The sequence below is a fragment of the Schistocerca nitens genome, chromosome 3, assembly GCF_023898315.1.
Source record: "Schistocerca nitens isolate TAMUIC-IGC-003100 chromosome 3, iqSchNite1.1, whole genome shotgun sequence".
Taxonomy (NCBI): domain Eukaryota; kingdom Metazoa; phylum Arthropoda; class Insecta; order Orthoptera; family Acrididae; genus Schistocerca; species Schistocerca nitens.
The window spans coordinates 762,508,262-762,528,870 of NC_064616.1; the positions used below are offsets into that span (position 1 = coordinate 762,508,262).

The 20,609-nt window shown below is 39.1% G+C and overlaps 1 protein-coding gene across 3 annotated transcripts in view; it reads right to left on the reverse strand.

Moving 5' to 3' along the window:
• LOC126248759 (extended synaptotagmin-2-B) overlaps positions 1-20,609 on the reverse strand; it is a 163,675-nt gene that overhangs the window by 104,051 nt on the left and 39,015 nt on the right. For all 3 annotated transcript variants that reach the window (XM_049950110.1, XM_049950112.1, XM_049950111.1), the window contains one exon: positions 19,692-19,862. In XM_049950110.1, coding sequence (XP_049806067.1) covers positions 19,692-19,862 — 171 coding nt within the window. The remainder of the gene's footprint in view (positions 1-19,691; positions 19,863-20,609) is intronic.

Here is a 20,609-nt window from a genome sequence, read left to right on the forward strand (position 1 = left end):
ATGTGAACTGTGGTTGCCCCAAATCATGCAGCGTGAGTATATCAACTGCATTTTTCAACTACGTCCATGATGCCATTAATTTTGGACATTTTGCCAGCAGATTAATGTGATACAGAGCACAGTGGATTGCTGGTATTTCCTGTTGGATACTAACTTATTAAAAATTTTCATCAAAGCGATGACAGCAGACTTGTGACCAATGACTGCAGGAGCTTGATCCATTGCAATTGATGAAAGTTTTTTAACAGGAGTCATATTTGATGATCATGTTTTCTAATTACGAAAATCTGTCATCAGTTGTAATTGTGCCATGCACTGGGACCAAATCAAAGAATTGTCCCATCTTGTTCAACTTAGTGTCATCACCAATCAGAAATAAGGCAAGTTGGCTTTGGACAAAAGAACTGATGCTACTAAAAGAGGGGGAATTTGTTTTCCTCACATTTTAGCTGTGCTTCCACATTGTTTGCCATTTATTTACCGTATCTGCAAATCAATCTCCTTGAAAGAGGAAGTATTTTGAATTGTTGTGGCAGTCACAAAGCATTTTTTCACAGATTCTCCATCAATGAAAGGATATACTGCTTTTGCAATTTTAAGAGCTACATGATAAGTTCAGCTTCACTGCAACATCATTACGCATTGCACGATATTCTTCACATAAATACATGACAAGGTGAAACTAAAATTGAAGGAAAAAGCATAACACATTATCAACAACAGTAATAATTTCAAAACATGACATACCTACTTGGATAAACAGTGTAAATTTGTATCTGCCGTTTTCCAACTGAAAATGGCTCTTCACATTATATTTCTTTGACACTGAGAACATTGAAGGCTACTCTATGTTGCAATTTTGTTTTTGCCACTGTGTGTTGAAGAGTAAAGGATTAATTAGATTTTTGCTTTGAGGAACTCAACTTCTTTTCGGCCATTTTCTCCTCAGTAGTTCTGTCTTATTACCACGAACTAGCCACCACCACACACAATACTAACAAGAAGATTAAAGTTGAAGCAATTACAGCACTTGGTCACATTTTTTTAAAGTCTTCTGACCAGGTTTCGACAATTCTACGAGTGCCTTCATCAGAAATTAAATATTCAAATTGGCATGTCACGTATAACATAAATATCAAGCGATAAAGGCTTCAGTCACAAGTTGGACGCCACAGTGGCGTACCCTGTCCAGCACCCGCAATGCTGAAGGTGATGCTGAGGCATATGCTTGACTCATGCAATTGCTTTAAATTTAATTTGTAAATGGTGGCTGACTGTGCAGCCATGTTTAAAACTAACAACAAGAGGTCAACATGCCACATTACTGAGGTATCTCTGAAATGCAAATACTTCAGGGATACAGGGAGAGGGGAAAGGATTATTAGTCTCAGGGGACTGTTAATTTTACACCACTCAACAGTGCAGCTCTTGACATGTTAAAGATGATGTCCCGACACGTGTTGCAAACTGTGTGGTCGTTTCACATTGTTTTCATTCTTAGTTCAATTATTGACATAGCACTGTCAAAGTACTGGTTTACACAGCTTTGGGCTTCAAAAAATACAGCACAAAATAGCTACAAATAATGATTTTCCCATATATCTCAGAGCTACTGCTTTGGCATATTACACTTTTCTTAACCCTCTCTCCGTATTTTGTAGTTTTCCATATCTGTGGTTTACTTGGCAAATCATAAGTAGAATTTTTGCCACTAGAAATATCAAAATTAAATTTGGCATTTATCTTTCATTTTGCAGCTTGAACTAGATTTGTGTCAAATTGAAATAAATATAATAACAACAGCAACACTGGGGAGTCCAACTATAATGATGATAAATAGAATATATTAGCTAGAATATGAAAAACGTGTTGGTACAAACTGCTTTGTTGTTGGGTTGGATTAATAGGGTTAAAGGGACCAAACTACCAATGTCATCAGTCCCTCCATTCAAGCCAGAAGCAGTCCTCAGAGAGTAAGGCCATACAAGATAAATCCTGATGAACCTGATTGTAACAGGGAATGAATAAAACCACGAGATAGATAGATGTGAGTATAAGTGAGAGGTGGGTAAGACAATAAAGATGGTTGAGTTCCTCCACTCAGAAAGCAGCTTGAGGCCCCTCGGACATGTCATGTAATGGAAGATGTACCCTCTTCCTCTTATGGGTGTTTCCTCACCCTCCATAACCACAAGAAAAGATAGCAATGCAGACAACTTTATAAAATCTCAGGTAAGAGAGCAACGAAGAAGCAGTAGACTAATGACAGGTGTAAAAGAATAAAAAGGTGTGAAGGGCAAGAGCCAGGCTGGACCACCAAGCAAGGGCAGCCATGGGAACCCCTGGGCTGGAGCAGGCACTTATGCACTCCTTCAGTCTCTCTAGTAGTTAATGAGGCTCATGTGCCCTGCCTCACAAAAAGGAGTAGAAATGAGTAGAAACTATCTTTAAGAGAAAAATGTAAAACCCGATCAGCTGCTCTGCCATTGTCATAGCACCAGAGGCACCATGTTAGCAAATTTAAGGTTTCATCATAAGGTGACCAAATTGGGGCAGTCCAGTGGACCTGTGGGCCACTGTCAGACAGGCACCACATGGACAGCAGGATGGTTCCTCACACCATAGTATGTGGTCACGGGTCAGCCAAGTGTGGCTAATGTAAAGTCGACAGAAGACGGTTGATTTCCAGAGAGAAACACAATAGGAAGACTGCCACATGGTCATGGTCCCATTTACTGCTTGCACTTTGTTTGGAGAAACTGGAGCACACCATGTTCCAAGCCTCTAACAACTGATGGAATAGAGCTGACCGAAGATCCAGTTTTGGTATTCCTATCTCCAAAGTCAGCATGGCCAGCATGCTCATTCCCTGGGATCCCAACATGACCTGGGGTTCAGAAAAAGATGACCACTTGATAGAGGCCAAAAAGAGATTCCAGATAGTCACAACTAGTGACCGTCAAGGGTAGCACTCGTCGACAGCCGGAAGACTACTCAGGGCATGGCTCAAGCAGTGGTCACCAATTGACTGAATCCATTTGGTAGATAATGTAGTTCACTGCACTTTGCATGTGGGTAAGCAAAACCACTTCATCCATCAACAGAGCCATCAGTGTATGCAACTTCCGAAACTGGAAATGCATCAAGCAGGCCAGAAACAGGAAGTGAGAAACAACAGGGTCAACAGTCTTTCGGTCTGAAGGTTAGTGTACACACCATGGGAGTGTATGTGACTGCTCCCTGACATGAGGCAACTGTGGGAGAAGTTGGAGTTCAGAGGAGACATGCTGCATGAGAAAACTGTAATCACGACTCCAGTCCTGGGCTGCTGTTGCGGGAGGTGTATCTCGCTACCACGAAAAGGACACAGTAGTTCAGATACTCAGGCGAGCAGCGAATGTGTATTGAAAAGTTGAGCAGCAGTTGTTGGTGCCTTATTTGTAGTGGAGGGACCCCAGCCTCCGCAGGTAGGCCCTTAACAGTGCTGGCCCAAAAGGTAACTGTCGCAAGTTGGACGCCACAGTGGTGTACCATGTCCAGCAACTGCAATGCTGAAGGTGATGCTGAGGCATATGCTTGACTCATATAATCAAGGTGGGATAGGATCAGAGCTCTGTACAGCTGCAAAACTGTAGAGCGGTCTGCACCCAAGTTTGTGATGTTGCGGCAGCAAAGGGTATTAAGCTGTAACCAGCATCTTTGCTTAAATTGGCAAAGATGGGGAAGCCATATCAACTGGGCACTGAAGAACAGTCCCAGAAATCAACAAGCTCTTCAGCACATTGAGCAATTGGCCACTGCGGTAGAGTTCTGGTTATGGATGAACAGTACGATGGCAACAGAACTGCATAACAGGTCTTGGCGGCTGACAATAGGAAACCATGGGTGAGGCCCTGGATTATGCCTTTCATACGGCACCCTGAGGTAGGTGTTCAGCAGCATGCACAGGGGAGGAGCAACAGTAAATGCAAAAATCATTGGGGGGGGGGGGGGGAGACACAATACACCACACAGCTGCAAAGACCATTGACAGCCACTAGAAAAAGGAGTACACTCAATACATAGCCCTGCAGGACCCCATTATGTTGCATATGGGGTGTATTGTGGGAAGCACCGACTCAAATATGGAAAGTACAGTGTGACAAGGAGTTCCAGACAAAATTCAGGAGTGGGCCCTGGAGACTCCACTCATGTAGGCTAATCAGGATGTGAAGACAGCAGATGGTGTAATAAGCCTTTTGCAAGTCAAAGGAGACAGTAATAAGGTGTTGACATCAGGCCAAAGCTGTCCAGGTGCAGACTCCAGGAAGACCAAATTGTCAGCAGTAGGACAGCCTTGGTGAAAACTGCCTTGGGATGGAGCCAAAGGGCACTGATATTAATGGTACCAGCACAACTGCCAGCTCACCATATGTTCGAGAAACTTGCAGAGAACATTAGTAAGACTAATTGGGTGATAGCTGTCCTTCTCAAGGGGGCGTTTATCCAGTTCCAGTACCGGGACGATCACGCATTCTCGTCACTGGGATGGGAACTGACCCTTGCTACAGATACAGCTGAAAATGGCAAGGATGAGAAAATTGCAAGGATGTGAAACTGACAAACAACTGACGTGTTCGAGCATTTGGCTGTGGATGTGGTCTGTCCCTGTAACCATGTCAGGGCAAAAGGCTAGGGCACTGAGAATTTCCACTCGCCGAATGGAGCACTGTATGGCTCTAGGTGGCGTGTAGTGAAAGTAATTCAATTTGATCCACCTGCTGTTTGAGGACACAAAATGCACACTGATTATTCTCAGACACTGAGGTTCGAGCAAAATGTTCGGTGCCAGCATCTGTGTCAGTGTAGACCAGGGGAGACCAGTTATGCCTGCTGGGGAGTTTTGCCCACAGAGGCGTCTAACCTTTGCCCAAACCTTCATAGGAGGGGTAGGTGGTCCAATGATAGCAACATACCGTTCCCAGCATTCTCGTTTGTCATTTTACTGGGTAGCAGGCCTGAACACAGAGCTATTTAAACACGAGGTTCTCCATTGATGGGCGTCAATTATAGCATTGGAGAGCCCATCTGTGATTTCTAGTGACCATAGAAATTTGAATTCCACCAAGGTACTGTCTTCCAACAGGGTTATCCCACGGAATAAGGGACCGCTAAGACTGCTGCCGATAAAATGGTTGTGGTTGTGCTCTGAATAGACACATCAGTACCTCCACATGGCAGGGTGCTGAGGGCTGTGGCAGAGGCAAATGCATCCCAGTCAGCATTGCTGTGAGCCCATTTGGGTGGACACTCGGGAGAGCAATGTTGAGGGAAGGACAGGTAGATAGGAAAATGATCACTGTCACACAGGCCATCATGGACTCTTCAACAGATAGAGGGGATAAGACCATGGCTTCAAATGGAAAGATCAATGGCACAGTAAGGTCGATACGCCACAGTAAGGTAGATACGTCACACTTAAGTGTGTGGGGGGACCAGTAATCAAGAGACAAATATTGAGCTCTGTGACGAGTGGTTGTAGTTTCACCCACAAAGGGCTGTGGACCCTAAGTCAACCAAAATTGAATGGGTTGGGGGGAGCCGAGAAATCAGTGCAGACAATGCAGTCAGACACTTCACTATCAAGAGTGAGATACATGTTACAGACGGCAAAATCCAGACATGTCCTCACACAAACAGTCACAGCCTCTTACGTTTTATCACCTGGCACGTGTTCACTGTAGACAGTGTGTGCAAATTCTGTCCAATGCTCTGACACAGTCAGCTTGATTCTTGAAATAGCCCCGAGAGCTGCTAAGGGTATGGGAAATATATGAGAGATGACATAGGGCAGCCAGGTATTGGGGAAAACCACTACAGTTCCACTGGAGGATCATGCTATCAGTAACCTGTTGGGGTGGGAAGGGATCTAGGAGGTGGGTTACACTCTAGGGTTGCTTACTGCCACCAGTTGCAAGGATATACCATCAATACACAATGGCTATGAATCAGCTCTCATGAGGGCACCTGGTGATACAGATGCCGCCTCGAGTACAGAGGTGAAATATGGGGGTCCAGCAGCATGGAAATCATCTTTTTGTCCCTCTTCTACTTGGATGATTTTGATGTCTGCGAGGGCTTGTCTGTCCTAGTCATGGACAGAGGAGGAACACAAAGCTCTAAGACCACCAACCTGTGGTTCCTTCAGGCACTTTCTGGGGTTGGGGATTGACATACCCAGTGGGTTGGGAGTCAGTGCTCCTGTAGTGTGGTGAAACAGTAGGAGGAGGGCCCCCAACCACTAGGAGAGTGGGTGTAGTCATGTGGCCCTGAGGACCCATTGTAGAAAGCAGAAAGGGTGAGGGTACTGCCACTAGAGGGGATGATGATGTCGTAGCCATAGCAAACATCACCAACATATATACAGAACGCTGACAATCATATTTCTTCTTGGCCTCTTTATACATTTGTTAAGAGTCTTGTATTCCCCTGTTCAACAGCACAAGCTGACGTCAACAATTGCTACATACAGGGCTGGTGTTACAACCCACATTCGTGTGCACAAATCTTGTGCATTTGAAGCACTGCATGGGTGGGGGAATATACGGTTTCACACTGCATCCGTGCACCATCACCTTGACCTTTTCAGTCAATGCGTTGCTTCAAAGGCCAAGGTGAAGACCCCAGTATCAACCCTATTGTTCTTTAGCCCCCACTGAACATGGACAAAATGCACACCCTGTCACTCCAAATTGGCATGTAACTCATCATCGGTATGTTAAAGGAAGCGGTGGTGGAAGATGATACTTTGTACCTTACTGGAACTATTATGGTGGGTGGTAGTTACAGGAATGTCATACAGTTTGTAACAGGTAAGCAGTGCCCATGACTGAAGGGGGGTTGCTGTTTTAATCAGAAATGAACCACTTTTCATTTTCAAAATCACTGCTACTTCCCCAAACCTGCCCCATGGTGTTCAACAAAGAATACTGACTTAGTTGTCACAGTTGTCATAAGGGACACACTGTTGGTCCTAGAACAAGCTAAGTACTGTGGGGATTATTTCTCCCCTTGTTTCTTAGCCCTACATTTCTCCCACAGAGTAGCCAGGGAAGGAAATGTTGTGGGATCATATCTCTGTATTGTAGTAGTTCTTTCCTCCAGAACAGACTGATGTGGCCATGCATCCACCAATGGAAGAAAGTTCGATCTGCTCCATTTGCGAGTCATCTGCCTTGGTACTACCCACTCCAATAGGGGGTGGGGGCATGCGCATCAGCTAGCCGCAGCAACAGCAACCTGAGCATTAACCATTGACTGGAGCCCCTGTGCACCTGCTACGACAGGCACATACTCCTTGGCATAAGCAGGGAGTTTCCAGTTCAGGCACCAATACTGTCATGGGCTACCACCGTACAGGTACTTCACACATCTGTAAAGAAATGGCTACCGTGTTGGTTTTCGGTTGTAGAACTTTTGTTAGAAAGGAAGGGTGCAAACACAGAAAAGCACAAAAGGTAGAATGTACAACTGTGTGGGTAATGTTCCCTGCATGATCCGCACTTCTGTAAAATTTAGAAGAGGAATGGTATGTCAAACCCAACAATGGGGACCATATAGTGAAGGATGGGAAGTTGTAGAACATGGCAGGAGAGAGAAAAACTTGTGTGCAAGATCTTAAACCAAATCGAAATATGATCGGCACCATAAAGACCAGTCAATGAAAAGGTAGAGGGGAAAAAAAAAAAGAATAGTTTAAGGAAAGACTTTCAGCATGGAATGGGAAGTGGCAATGCAAGGGCTGGGCCCCGTGGTGGTGAAGCATGTATGCACAAAATGGATGTGAGCCCCTCTGGGGAGGCTGCTTAGTTTTGTTACTTATGTTTTCACCCGTAGTGTATAAGTACATTTAGCAATGCTTCTATGGGAAGCACATTACAGTTTATGCACGGTGCATGAGATTTCAGGTTGCACCTCAGAAGTATACCTTTTGAAAGGTGCCGATTTAGCACACAAATTTAATAACTGTCTGGTAGTACAGGGAAATAAAATGAATATACTGATTACAAATGGCAATAAGTATTTGGTGCACAGTGGTACATCAATAAAAACTGAGGAGAATATAAGATAAAGTTAAAATTTCAATTGTTGCACAAGGACAGTGCATCAGAAGCTGGAGCATGCACAATGATGCAAAAGTGAAAAATACTGCATCTTAAAAGAAAATGGTGGATACCGTACAGAAGGCAGCCTATATATTAGCATTTAATAGTTGTCATTCTGTGCAGAGATTTTATAAGCAATGCAATCAAGCAGCTCAAATATCAACAATATTTGCAGATGGCATCAGACCGTTTCAAGGATGAGGAAGGAAATCGGCCACGTCCTTTTAAAGAAACCATCCCAGTATTTTCCTAGAGCGATTGAGGGAAATTATGGAAAACTTAAATCTGGATGACTGTATGTGGATTTGAACAGTCATCTTCGCGAATGCAGAATGTAGCTGGGATGTCGTCTGTATGACTAAGGGGTGTCATACAGAAAACCTATATGCAATAAAACTTCATCTTTGTTTTAAATTCTCTGAAATTCTTGTTGATGTGTCGCCAATCATTAAATAGTTACGACAGTTTGTAACTGCTATATTCGTTTTTAGTTGCCCCGAATTTCCGCAAACTAACATTAGGCATATGAAGCAGTAGCTGTGTTCTGGTTAATGCTACGTTACATGTTTTGATAGTAAGCAATTGTAGCTGTTATCTTTATTTTTTGGGATACATCACAATATACACGTTTCAGAATGCTCCAGCCATGTAAGTGCAGTTAAATTTAGCACTTGTACGATAACTGACAGCTGATTGTGTCTTGCTACAGTTTGAGAGTTATATTTAAGCAAAATATTTTCTTGGTAGCCATGCAACTTCTGCACTGAAAACCATGTATACTTACAGTTCATAACAAACCCAAGGCGCACAAATGACAATGCCTCACACTGTGCGCAACACTTTCAGATTTCAACATATGAAAATAAAGTTATGCAATGCTGTGTTAGACCCCATCTAAAAACAAAATTCTAATTTATTTTATTAAAAAGGGGAGAAGAGGAAAACCACTTGGATTGCATTTTGGTATCTTGGTAACAATTTCAGTTGTGCTAAAATATCACACAGGTATCAACCAATGTATACATTTCATTTTGTAGTACCTCTCAACAGTTGTAACTTCCAGGCAAAATAAAGCTGTATGCAAGACAGAAAACTGAACCTATAATCTTGCCTTTTGCGTGCAAAGTTGTTGACAACTCAACTATTCAGACACACCCCACAATTCACAGCTCCAGTTCTATTACAGATACTCTCCTACCATTCTTTGTTGGACTAGTATTCTTAGGACAAAGGGTACTGAGGAGAAATGGTTTAGCCTAGCCTACAAATGGTTTCCAGAATGAACCTATCACTCTACAGCAGAAAAAAATCCTGTAAAAAGTGCCTGAAAGCTTCTATCAACTCAAAGAATGGCCTCAGAAAACCATTAAAAGCTCCTGTAATGTGTATTTATTTAATGACAATCAGTTTCAGTCAAGTGATTACGTCATGAATATATCCACCAGGTAAAGAAAGGTTCCTTGTTGTCAAGTACATCATTATCATCAGATGGAGCATGTCACAATGGACACGTGTGTAAGTGACAGATGCTTTATATCACACCTTACAAAACTCCTTCCTCTGATCTTGCCCTGAACATCAGTTTTACTGCACGTGATTTCTTTTGAAGGTAAGCAAGCACACATCACATTCCTCTGTTTCTGTATGCCAGTGTGTCCCTTCCACACTGGCTTTCTTCTGAATGCATGTGTTTAGTTACACTAAACACACAATGAGAAACAGCTTAGCTAAGAAACTTCATTTTCTGCGTAATTATCTGCTGTAGGGACATTCACATCAACCAATGCCTGTTAATTTACTATATTAACCTCACGAGACACAGTAAAGTAAAATGATCAATTACAAGATCTCCAATGGGTTAAATCAATTACTATACAATACATATAAATTCATGGTGTTTATTTGGGTTGTTATAAAATAGAGGTTAATGAAGTATCATGGTAAAGATTTAAGATCATATTCTGATGCACTAATTATATTTACATGACTTAAACAGTCACGGAGCATTCTTACTACAACCACAGAACAAGGAACTTAAATTAATTTACACTCAATTCTATGAGGCTGTTTTATTTTTACCTAAATTGTCACAACACTCTTTAATTATCTTGAAGATAGGAAAAAGAAATGTTCCAGTGGTAGGGAAGTAGAAACGTGAAATATAGATGGTTGTGGACAGTCAAGGACTTCTACAGATATTTCCTCATGGTTTATACAAAGCCTATTCTGTAAGTCACTGAAGCAAATAGAAGCCTGCAATGGTGGACAACTTCTAATACCATGCAATAACAATATTACATTGAGATACACAGATGAATGAGGATATGCAATGTGTCCTCATGTATTTTTTTTATTGTCATATTGATAGACTGGTGGTAAGAACCGTTGACGGCTTGGTGGTATGTGACACTGTTTACACTCTTCCATAATTATTAAAATGGAGTGGCATCACAGCAGCATAATGCTGTAGTACGAACATCAGAATGGCTGAACAAGGACTTGTTGCCTGTTCCTCTTGAACATGCATACAGGGCCTTAAACCATGGACACTCGCACTTCACTTCATAAAGTTGAGTGTGTTATACAGTATTCTTTCACACCTCTTCTTTTAGGTAACACTGACATGTCAGTTACACAAGTCACAGAGTATTAAATACAAACACAGAAAACTGCATCTAGTCACTTTTTTTGAAATAGTTATTTATTTAATGAACCAGTTTTTGAAGCTTTTCAGGCTCATCTTTAGATGGTGTACAGGAGGTTACAGAGATATTTCAGAGCATTTGCTGGTTACAGATTCCTGTACTTATATTGAATAAACATCATGGCTTTTTAAATGTCAGTAATAGATAAGCTTAATCAAAGAGTATTTATTTCTGATGGTAAGTTTCTACTCACCTTCCCCAATGATTTCCATGAGGTCTGTTCAAAAAATTCTGGAACTTTGTCCACAAAATTTTTCTATGCTTATCTTTTACTTTTTGTGTATGGTCTCCTTTGAAATATTCTCCTTCACAATTGATAAACTGCTTCAAATGCTGTTTACTCTTCTGTAAGCAGGCTTGGTATGCCTCTTGCTGGATAGCACGAAGTGACATCTGCGACTTTTCTTTTATTTCATCTGTCATTGCAAATCTTTGTCCTTTCAATGGGGTTTTGAACTTTGGATATAAAAAGAAGCCCGCAGGGACCAGGTTTGGAAAATACGGACAATGAGGCAGGACAGTGATTTCATGTTTTGTGCAACAGTAATGCACCAACAGTGATGAATATGCAGATGCATTATCATGCTTTAAGAGTTATGAATTGTTTCGCCACATTTCAGGCTGTTTCCTTCTCACAGGCATCACAACACATCTCAATAGTACCATTGATTAACAGTTTGTCCCTGTGGCACAAATTCATGATGAACTAATCCTTCAAAGTCAAAGAAAACTATCAGCATGGCTTTGACATTTGACCTGATCTGACGAGCTTTTTGTGGCCTTGGAGAACATTTCCCGACCCATTGTGAAGACTGAACCTTGGTCTCGATAACATAACTGTAGAATTATGTCTAATCACCAGTTACGGTTCTCTCAAGGAACATCTCATTCTCATTTATGCGATCCAAAAGCTCTTCACAGATTGTGAGGCGAAGGTCTTTTGGGTCTTGACTCTTGAGCTGTGGGATGAACTTGATGGCAACATGATGCATTTAAAGATGCTGTGTCAGGATTTCATGATATGATCCAACTGAAATGTAACATTCTTCTGAAATCTCTCTGACAGTCAGTCTTTGAATGGCGTGCACACTTTCGTTGATGTTCCTGACATGCATTGTCAGTAGATGTCTAAGGGTGTCCCGAATGAGAGTCATCTGTAACTTCCATCTGGTCATTTTTAAATTGAGTGAACCATTTGTAACACCAAGTAAAGCTTAAGCACTAATCACAATAGGCTTCCTCCATCATTTGGTGTGTCTCAGTACAGGTTTTCTGGAATTTCATGCAAAATTTAATGCAGACACATTGCTCCTCTAACTCTGCCATTTCAAAACGTTCTACTCAATAAATCACTGAGCAATAACTAACAGACATACAACAATGAAACTTCTGGCAGTTACAAATTAAACACAGGTGCATGCAGAGATGCCAATCGCATTTTTGTCCAACATACCAGTGGTGCAGAATTATGAATGTTCTGGAGTTTTTTTGGACAGACCTCGTATGGATAAATGTAACACCTTGAAGCCACTGCGACGTAATAACAAATAGTGATAGTCTACTCTGATTAATAATGGCATGCATAATCAAACCAGAGTGGAAACACATTGTTAGCACACATATATTAATGTTGTGTTTACTTTCAGACTAATGTTCCATAATTGTCGTGAAGAAATGATATGGAAACCATTCATTTCTCTTAACAAGGCACACCAACAGTAACTTTTATCACGACAAAATCTGTTAATAACATCATAGCTGGAGACCTTCGTGAGCAATTTGCAAGAAAGCATCAATAATTGTATTGTTATTGGTATTTGTTTAATGGGCATTAGGCTATGTACAACACACAATTCTCTGACTAATGTTTCATCTTCCAATGCTGGAGATATCACGCACAGCTCTAATGACTGAGAAAGCAGTTACAAGCCCCAAACAAGCTCAGGAACCCGAACTGTTTATATGTATCCATGCAACAGCCAGTTCGAGATGGCGCCTTAGACCATGGAGTCATGCTGACATAAGTTATGGAGCTTTCTGAGTCATTAAAGCCTCTGATGATGTATCAACCATTGGAAGAGGAAATGTTAGGCACAGAATTATGCCTTGGACCATGGCCTAATGTCGATAAAACAAAAATCAGGAGTAACACAAATATAGGCCATGAAAGCCTGCATTCTATGATTAATAATAACTGTCTCATTTGCTACCGCACTGAAGCATACTTTCTACAGTCATTAATTACATCCTCTTTCTTTATGTGCAGCATACACATTATGTGAATGCAGGATGTGTTACATCTGTATCAGTTGTGGTTCATAGTGAAAGGCTCTGAAGCAGAGCAACCCCAAAAGATACATTAAAATATATTTTTCCACTAACGTATTACAAAATTTTAATTACCAGGAAGTATTCTGAATATTTTCCACACTGATTTGGGTAATAAGTCAAATTACTGAAAACTGTTTATTTCAAGTGATCTTTTTCAAACAGACAGTAGCTACTCTTAAGGCTATGCCTTGAAATGCTGGTCAGCTCGAAGGAATAGAGGACTGGGGGCTACTTTCTACACAGTGCAGCCCTGATGGTCTTCTCATAGGCTCAGTTAGCTGAACCTAAGAGAGTTGCACCAATCTCCATGATTTTCACATTTCATGATAACAATGAAGGGAATTAATAGAGTGGCTGAACTTTCACTTTCAAGTCTCAGACTCTGTATGTCTCTATTATGAGTTGACGCATTATTAATCAATGTTTAATATTAAAGGCACTTTTTCCATTAGTAATTTTCTCCACTGTGCTACAGGCATGCCAAGTTCGTAAATGTTTTATTACAGCGTACTAGAATATGGTAACAAGTGTCACAACTTAGCGAGAATTTCATGATTGATCGGAATAAGGGCACAAAATGTTTTGTTACTTTCAGTTGCCACTAAGTTACATACAGTATAACCCTGCTTTTACGTTCCCGGAATTAACGTTTTCCCACCATTTACGAAGTTTTTTATCAGTCCCGTCAAATTTCCTATGCCCACAATGCTAATTTGCACCTGATTTTGCGCCAACATATTTATAATTTTCCCATGATCTACGCATCACGAAAAAATGTTTGTGGAGAAAATATGATGCTGGCATAATTTTGACCGTCGAGTAGTGTTTACAAATATTAAGTGATTAAGTTTCTTGACACCAGGGGACTCTATTCAGCAGATCTGAATGGGTAAATGAGTAAAAGTTGTCACAATTTGTGCCTATCTCCCACCACTGCCTAGCTCTACGTGGCTGATGGGAGTAAATAGGTTTGTTAGAATGAAGATATCATGACCAATCAAACTAATAGATAATGTATTTGTACGGAAAGAGGATGTAAAACAAACACATGCTTTCCCTGTGGTAAATGGATTGTCAGACCATGATGCACAACTGATTAACTTACAAAACCTAACAGGGTGTACAGTTCGGAAACCAGTAAGTAAAAGTGTACATCGCTCAACCTGGTATCTATAGAGCACATCAAAGAAAGCATAAGAAATGTTAACTGGGGAGATGTATATAATGAGCCAAATGCTAATGATAAATGCAACCTACTTCTTGATACATTTATATCCCTTTTTGAACATTGTTTCCCAAAGAAAATTACTAAATGTAACACAACACACTTTTCAGAGAAACTTTGGATTACTACAGGTATTAAAGTGTCTTCAGAAAGAAAAAGAAAACTTTACGAGACATCAAGAACTAGTAAAGATCCAGAAGTAGTTCTACACTATAAAAATTATTGTGACCTACTGAGAAAAGTTGTAAGGAAATCAAGAAATATGTACGTTATAGAAGAACTCCGGCAATAAAATCAAATCAGTATGGAATGTTGTTAGAAGGGAGACAGGAAAAGTAACCACTGGAGTAGGTAGTATTACTATTAAGGAGAACGAGACCAACCTACCCAACAGTACACAAGTAGCTAATGTATTTAACAACCATTTCCTAAATGTAGGAGAAAAAATTGGTGAGAACAGTTCAAATGAAAAAGCCAGGCAGTACATGGAAGAGACTGTTTTGAAAAAATTTAGTCAGATTGCGTTTCACCTAACAACCTCTTGTGAAATAAGTAAAATTATTAAATCTTTCAAATATAAATGTTCTGTTGGAGTAGATGACATCTCCAATAAGATATGAAAACAATGTGGAGCAATTACAGCTGATGTTTTGAGTCACATATGTAATGCATCATTAACTCAAGGTATTTTCCCAGACAGGTTAAAATATGCCACTGTCAGGCCGCTCTACAAAAAGGGGGACACCACAGACGTCAATAATTATCGGCCAGTATCCTTGCTTACAGCATTTTCAAAAATCTTCGAGAAAGTAATGTACTCAAGAGTAGTTAGCCAGTTCAACAGTAAAGGGATACTTAGCAAATCACAGTTCGGATTTCAAAAATGCTGTTCCACTGAGACAGCAATATACAATTTCACTGCCCACATAATAGAGTCTTCAAATAATAAAATGTCACCAATAGGAATTTTCTGTGACTTGTCCAAAGCATTTGATTGTGTGAACCATGACATTATGTTACAAAAATTACAGTTCTATGGTATAAATGGAATAGCATACGAGTGGTTTAAGTCGTACCTACAGAACAGGAAGCAAAAAGTTTCCTTACATGGGTTAAGTGATTTAAATAAGTTTGCCACTTCATCTAACCGGTGTGAAATTACATTAGGTATTCCACAGGGTTCAATCATGGGTCCCCTTCTGTTCTTGATGTATGTGAACGACCTCCCTTCCTATCTGAAACAGGAAGCTGAACTGACACTGTTTGCTGATGATACAAGCATCATTATTAATCCGGTAAAAGAAACTCCAATTGAAAATGATACAAATAAGGTCTTCGGAAAAGTCATTAATTGTTTTTCTGCAAATGGGCTAGCTCTAAACTTTGAAAAAACACAGTACATCCAATTTTCTGCTGCAAAAAGTACAGTTCCTTCAATAAATATAACACATCAACAGAAGTCAGCAGACACGGTAGAGCATACTAAGTTGTTGGGTGTACACATAGATGAGAATCTTAATTGGAAAATTCATATTTTGGATCTTCTAAAGCGACTAGGTTCAACAACTTTTGCAATCAGAATAATTGCAAATTTTGAGGATATAGAAATTAGTAAGCTAACATACTCTGAATACTTTCACTCTCTGGTCATACAGAATAATATTTTGGGGTAACTCAACATTTAGACAAAAAGTATTCACTGCTCAAAAGAAAGTGGTTAGAATAGTGTGTGGGGGTTCATAGTCGCACATCTTGTAGGCATCTTTTTAAAAGATTGGGAATTCTTACAGCAGCCTCACAGTACATTTACCCACTAATGAAATTTGTTCTCAACAACATGGACCAGTTTAAAGACAACAGTGACATTCAAGATTATAATACCAGAAAAAAGAAAGACTTACACTATCCTTTACTCAACCTATCTTTGGCACAGAAAGGAGTAAAATATGCCACTATGAAAATTTACGACAAATTACCAGATGAAATAAAATGTCTGACAGACAGCAGTAATAGCTTCAAAAATAAACTGAAATCATATCTCCTTGACAACTCCTGCTATACCATAGATGAATTCTTGAATAGGAATAAATAAATCTATAAATACAGGATATGCATTTTGTGCCATTTAAGGTAATGGGGTAAATAATAGAAATATTAATCCTTAACTCTGTATTGTAATACATATTTAAAAATCTTGTTTCTTATGTGCATTTCTTGTGCACTTGACACGTTCCACATCATAACGGCTACCATACCGTGCGATTGATCAATGGAACACGCAACCAACTAACTAACTAACTAACTGTCTCTACTGTGCAAACGCAGTTTCGTGATTGTTGTGATCACCGTGACACCTTTGTTGAATCGTATTTAGCGTGTTTTGGCTTATGGCCACATGGAATGCTAGTTGACACCGTCATTCACTTTGTGTTGCTCAAATGTTTTTATTGTAAACACAGCACTGGTTACGTACTGTATTCACGCTGAGCAAAACATATTTCGAGGATTTATTCTCGTTGTCAAGTGCAGTATTTACGTATGTATTTTTTGTGATGTTACATAAACAAACAATGTGAGTGATAAATTGTGTGTGTGTGTGTGTGTGGTTTTATAAGTAACTGATGAGGCGGAGTACATGATAACCTCAAAAAGACGAGTACAGTGCAAGAGACGCAGAATAACACATATTCAAACACTATACAAAATACTTATTTACATATTTGCACTTGACAATGAGAAAAAATTCTCTAAGCACGTCATGCTAAGCCCGAAAAAATATGTAACTAGTACAGTATTTCATTATTTAAATAATGAATGACAGCTGCAGGCTTTCCAAAAAAATCGATTATGATGTTTGAAATTAATTCAAATGTTTCCACTTCCCGCACAGTTATCAATTCCAGTTACACCAGTGGTTTTTATCAGATAATAAACCTTTATTAGATAATAAAACCGTCCCTGACCAGTTTTTTATGCCTGTTATGTACATACATCATACATAAAATGCAATGGGGTATCCTATACGTAACTTTTACAGCTTGAAACATTATTTACCACCTTTTGAATTTTCCCGCATTTTACACCATATATATATATTTTGAAGTCCCTTGAAAAGTGTAAAAGCGGGGTTTCACTGTATTTACTTACTTGCTAATGTAATTTGCTTAATGAAGTCATTATTTTCACATTTCTTTTTGTTACTTGAGGGCCATTTTGATGGATTTCACAATGTGTGCATTAGATAGAACTATTATAAACATGTATTTTGTGAAATAATTGAAGGGGGGAGGGGGAAGTCAGGAGAACTCTCGGGCATCAGAGAATTTGACCACATTGGAAACATATTCACATCCTTCCCAGTACAGAAACCATGTGCTATGTACTGTCATATACTACAAACCAAGAACACAGACTTAAAGGTGGCCTAGCCCAAGTCCACCTTATTTACTTTAAAAGGCCATGTAAAATACAGAGAATGCTATACATGCATCAGAATCTCAAAGAACATGCTGACATAACTTTTTTGCTATTATATAGTTTCTTTTCCCAGCTAAGCTACTCCTATTACATGCTTTACCTAAACAAGAATTCAGTCTTAAATGGGGAATGAAGAAATAGTATTCTTCTTTTTAAGTTCTTGGAGCCTTCACTTTATTATGGCGATGGTTATAGAGGTCTTACTGCTGTATTTGGAACAGGAAGGTGAACGAACATCTAGAACCATGGGACTGTAGGTACTGTTTGGGACAATATGCATCACAAGGCAATAAAATGTTAAAATTAAGGAAACTGTTAGTATTTCCAGCACCATTTATCCCTTTGTGAGATGGATGACAGCATCCAATTTTGATATTAGCTTTCCACCTATAAATGTTTGTTAAAATAATTATTCATTTATTTGAAAAACACAATATAAGAATGATAATGTATATAGACCTTTTGAAAAAATTGAGGTTTCATCCCCGGTATATATTAAAACAGATCCAAAACGTGTGCAAAAGGATGAATATTAACCATGTGTTTGTCTGGAAAATAGAATAAATATCTACACAAATAAGAATAAGTTTCAAAAATTATCTCTCTCATTTACTTAACCTGCATTATTTGACAAGTAATAAAATACTGAAACACTGCAAATGTACAGGTCTTGTGTAGAATTATTTGGTTTACACACAGGATTTTGTGGTATGGTAGTATATCTGAATGACCCACTGCTCATTTCAGATATCTGTTGCTATATAAGTAACTAACGTGCACTAATGTGAAGTAAATGTTAAGAAAGTACACTTCACTATTTGCATACGATGAACAAACTACAGTCACAATCTGTTCTCTAAAATTCTAATTTCCTACTTTATACGTTAAGAAGAAAATCTACAGAGATTTACTTTGTGAATACAATTAATTTAATAACAGCAATGAATGGAAAGTAAAATCATGGTATTGAAGTGACATAAATAAAATAGCTAATCAGTAAGAAGAGAGCACAGAAAAATGTTTAAGTGTAAACTTCATAAGAGACTACGTATATGCAAAGCACGAGGGGAGGGGGATGGAGGTAGACAGAGGATGGTGAGATGGAGATGATCACTGTGATGACGAAAGTTTCAATGTAAAATTCAATATGGCTTTAAGCTTAATGAATCCGAATGGCAAGTCTATGACTTTTATTCAAAGTGAAATTTATCCCAACAAACAGTAATGGTAAAATGGAAGATAATAATGAACACATCATTGTAAACGGAAGACAATGATATAGGAAAAATGGTTCATAACGAAACATCATATTTACACCAGCGGACAAAGGATATTTGAAAATTTCTGTAGTGACATTACTGCTTTGAACAACCTGTTAAAGACTGAATAAACATATCTAAATTTATTGATCAGTAACAGTAGGAATTTGATAACCTGTAGTACTGTGAAGAAACACACACACTACTTTAACACTAACAGATAATACAGACATCAAGAGCATGAAGGCACTAAACAAGTATAAGCACTACAAACAGAGACGTAGCAAAGACAGAATAAAAGTGAAGCTCTTTTGAAACTGTACTTCAGTTTCAAAACATTGAAATAGGAATTACACAAGAAATCACACAAGAATGCAAACACGATACGCAAATGTAAAGTTAAGTGTATTAAGAGTAGTATTAACCTGGTCAATGTGAGAAAAACATGGAAATACACAAAATAAAAGCGAGCTGGAACCAACATCTGAAAAGGTATACTGAACATATGCAGGCTCTTTCAACAACAATTAACATTCCCAATTATGCTTACCTCACACCAGAAGTCCCATTTTGGATTCAGGGTGTTATCAATTGTCTGAGTACGAAATGTTTTACCTCCAATTGACACTATACAATATGGATCAGACTTTCCCATTCCAAGCATCTTCATATCCTTTTTCATCAAATTCTTGGCTTCAACTACATGTATACGAACCACACCCTACAAAAAGTAAAATCCAAAGTAATAAGATCAACATCAGAAATTTTAATACTCTGATACTCTGCAAAAATATATGCATTTTTTTAAAATGAATGACAACACATAGCCCATGATGACCCACGCTATTCAAAATATTACTAATTTACAACTATTTTTAAAACAAAATGTGACATTTTTTTTTTTGGGGGGGGGGGGATGGACATTTGATGTCCAAAAAATGAACGGTCGTTAGAGACAACTGTAATGTTATGATTCCATGGTTTTTCCTGGTGTATAATAGGAATTTCTCAGGTAAATGAGCAGACCATCATGGCAAACTTGTGCAGTACATCATTCTGTTCTGTACCCTCAGTATTTTTAAGTCTATTCTGTTGTGTAATCTTTGATTTTCAATTATCCGATTCTGGTCTACATTTCTGCTATTTAAGCAAACAGATAAGAAGATCCAAATTTTACAGAGATGATACTCCGACTCGTGGATAATAAGGTTTCACATAATTTTAATTACAAATTATTTCTTTTTCTAAAATAATGGAACCTAGAAGTTAGAAGTCTACATCACTAACTTTGTTCTGTCAAATGTCGCAGAGTGCCTTGTTGCTGCACACTGTTTTGTTACCTCTGTTCTGCACAGATTTTAGGGTTCTCACTTCAATCAGTACAAATGGAATCCTTACAGGATCACTGTTTTACATCTGTTAAGACCCCTTTTTCTCAGGAACAGAGAGGGGTATTAAGATGAAGTAT